At 44.7% G+C, this 3,366-nt stretch overlaps 1 protein-coding gene across 2 annotated transcripts in view; it reads left to right on the top strand.

Annotated features, from left to right (window-relative positions):
- The window catches only part of pmp22b (peripheral myelin protein 22b), a 14,025-nt gene extending 10,925 nt beyond the window's left edge, over positions 1–3,100 (top strand). The window contains exons 4-5 of one of the 2 annotated variants that reach the window (XM_083634686.1): positions 450–590; positions 1,961–3,100. In XM_083634686.1, coding sequence (XP_083490812.1) covers positions 450–590; positions 1,961–2,121 — 302 coding nt within the window. In that variant the 3' untranslated portion in view covers positions 2,122–3,100. The remainder of the gene's footprint in view (positions 1–449; positions 591–1,960) is intronic. The other variant, XM_083634687.1, reaches the window with a different exon arrangement.
- The last annotated feature ends 266 nt before the right edge of the window (positions 3,101–3,366 follow it).

Genomic DNA, 3,366 nt, shown 5'->3' with positions numbered 1-3,366 from the left:
TCTCTTGGAGAGATGCAGAGAAGGCAAGGCTAGGTCATGACTTTCTCTTGGAGAGATGCAGAGAAGGCAAGGCTAGGTCATGACTTTCTCTTGGAGAGATGCAGAGAAGGCAAGGCTAGGTCATGACTTTCACTTGGAGAGATGCATGAACCCACCAGAGAAAACGCCAGTTACACCCTCCGAGCGCTCACACAAATAATATGGCCTTTTGGTGTCCCAGATACTATTTGAGTTACTGAACATCTCCATTGTTTGTGATGTAAATAGTGGACTTGTATAGGATGCTAATACACATGTGGTATTGTTGATTTATAATGTAATACTCTCACTGTGATAGTTAGAGACAGGCCCATATTCTCATGAAGTCAATATAATACATTATGCCTCCTAATGATGATGGCGATGGGTCAGTTATTGACAAAGACATCCCTCTCTCTCTCTCCCCACAGAGTGGATCCAGTCGGTCCAGGCTCTCATGATCCTGTCCATCATCTTCAGCATCCTGTCTCTCTTCCTCTTCTTCTGCCAGCTCTTCACTCTGCAGAAGGGCGGACGCTTCTTCCTCACCGGAACCTTCCAGATCCTCGCCAGTGAGTTTGCTGCACCTTTGCCTGCCTCTGTGGCAAACATCCAGTGACAACACGACTGAGATCAAATAGACCAGGGGTTTTCAAAGTGTGGGAGAGTGGCCTTTATTGCCATTATTGTTGTATGCTCCACTCGGGCATAACAACGAGTTCATCCTACTGTATGTTCTTTAAGATTTTAAAACATCTTTGTCCTTCTTTTTTCAAATATCTTCTTTTAAACATTTTAAACATCTTTATCCACTCTTTACTATACCTAGCCGGATACCTGCCCCGTGCAGTGTATCAAGTGTAAATGTTGGGTTCTCTGCATGTTCAACCCATTGACTATGGACAGTGTGCTGCAGGCTGGCCAGCGTGGATAGACAGTGCCCCAGCCCCATAAATCTCGTAAAATTCATCGGAAATAGCTCCCCAACAGATACAAAAACATGAGCAGATGTGTTTTTTTCATGTACATACAAAGAACTGAAGAAGATTTGTGAAACACGCATTTAAAGAAAATCTCGATGTCCTTCTCCCTGGTTTCTCCTCTGACAGCATGAGGTCGCCTCAACAGAGGCTGCGGGCGCTCCGCCCTCTGGCTGATTCGCACGGCGGAGGCTTCGCAGCCAGCATGGCCAAGTCTCAGATTTTCACACCTCCCCTGAAGCTATCTCGCACCCCCTAGGGGAGGCGCGCCTCACACTTTGAAAACCGCTGAAATAGACAAACCATGGCTACATTTTGGCTAGTTTAAACACAAAAAATGTCCAATGGAGTTTTGTTGGCTTCAGACAGACTGCTTGCACTGCACCGCCTGTGGCAGAGTATTAAGAGAGTCTGTGTCAGTTACTAATGGTTGAACGTTCCACTTGTCTATTGTATTGCGTGCCCTTTGGCCAGAGAGAGGGACTGCTGCCAGTCTATTGTGCCCTCTCTTGGCAGCCCTTTCCAACAGCACAGCTCTGCACTGTGCAGACAGTGCCAGTGGAAAGCTGAGGGTGGGGAGCAGCACAATGGCTGGCGCGCAGGTGCCCACTCACCCAGATGGGAATGGCGCTGGGCTCCGTGCCAGCCACACAAGTTGAAATGTCAAAAAGGCTGGCAGTGTGGGGGTGTGAATAACAAACAGACCATGCCATGTCACAGCAGGGAGAGGGGGAGGGGTTATAGAGGAGAGGGCAGAGGAATCTAGCGCCGGTTTGTTGAGGGGTCAGTAGACATGACAGGATGTGACGTCATGTGGAGGGAGACACCGACCCCGTTCGCCTCCTCCGCCAGACAGGGTTCAGTCCAGGACAGCCATGCAGGGAAACCTGATCTGAGAATTGACCAAGATGGAGGCCGGTGTTTTTTCAATGCTCAAGTCTGTCCCCATCATCTCTCCTCAGGTCTGTTTGTGATGAGCGGAGCCATCATCTATACGGTGATGAGTCCAACATGGGTGCCAGAGACAGAATCCTTCGGCTTCTCCTACATCCTAGCGTGGGTGGCCTTCCCCTTGGCGCTGATCAGCGGACTCATCTATGTCATCTTGAGGAAGCGAGAATGAGCCCCCCCCCCCCCCCCCGCCTCCATCCCAGTGTTCCCAGTAACCCCTGCCCACCTTCAGCGACATCAGTCCCCCTAAAGTAGAAGTTCTGATGCCTGAGTACCGATGGCCCATGGAGCCACAAGGTCAATGCACCCAGATCACAGCGAGGGGGTAACACCAAACCACAACACGCCAACAAAAACAACCAATACTGTCTCATTTTAAAGATGTATATAGTATCTATGGTTTAAAACCTATTTATAACACTTTTTACATATATGTATATAGTTTTTGTGTTGCTCTGTCAACAAAGATGAGCTTCGGTTTAGCTGATTAAGTGCCTCAATGTTTGTTTGTAATGATGAAATAATTAGATGCTATTTTGTTGTGTTTTCATTTTCCTTTTTTGTGTTGGTAATTGCCAAAGAATTAGTTAAAAAAAAAGTTGAAGTATTCTAACCAAAGTGCATGTATGAAAATAGAAAGGGCAGAAAGATTTTTTTTGAGCTTGCTTTACAAAAAGAGTGGCAACATCCATGGATCTAGGATAGTCATTAAATGTAGATTTGGTCCTTTTCTCTTTGTGAATTTGCAAGTTTCAGTGTTTTTATTTTTGTTATTTTTCTATTTCTTATTTTCAACAAGATGGTGCTATGTATTTACCATTCCTATTACTGATAGCAATCATTTACAATTGAGTTGCTTTGTTTCGAGTCAAACAGCTTGCATATTGAGTAAGTTGAGAGTCAGAGAGAGAGGTAATCTACTACATAATGTGCCTAACTGCTTCTTTAGGGAACACAGCCTATTTCACACTGCTTTGTCCTATTTTTATGTTTAATTTTTATCAGCTACTGTAAAAATGAATAATTGAAAGAAATCACTGTAGGGCATTACAGCCTCAGTTAACCCATTGATACCTGATGCAGCATTTGTGTGTGTATCCCTTTAAGACTGCGAACCGTGTGACGCAGTTCACGGTCTTAAAGGGATACACACACAAATGAGGGATATACACGCAAATGCTGCATCAGGTATCAATGGGTTAAAAACGCTATAATTTTAACATTATTTGAGACAATTATGCCACTGAGAGGAAGCCATATCAGAAAAGACCAGAGGATAGGATAAAACACATTACTGTATGTGAGTGTAAGGACAGTGAGCTTTGCAGTGATGATAATGTCTGTTTCACATACTTGAAGTTTCTGTCCACTGAAGTCTAGATTTTTTTTCCTTGTTTACTGTATAAAACGCTGTTTA

Source organism: Poromitra crassiceps, assembly GCF_964638095.1.
Source record: "Poromitra crassiceps genome assembly, chromosome: 4".
NCBI classification, from domain to species: domain Eukaryota; kingdom Metazoa; phylum Chordata; class Actinopteri; order Beryciformes; family Melamphaidae; genus Poromitra; species Poromitra crassiceps.
This window is presented reverse-complemented; position numbering and strand designations above follow the sequence as displayed.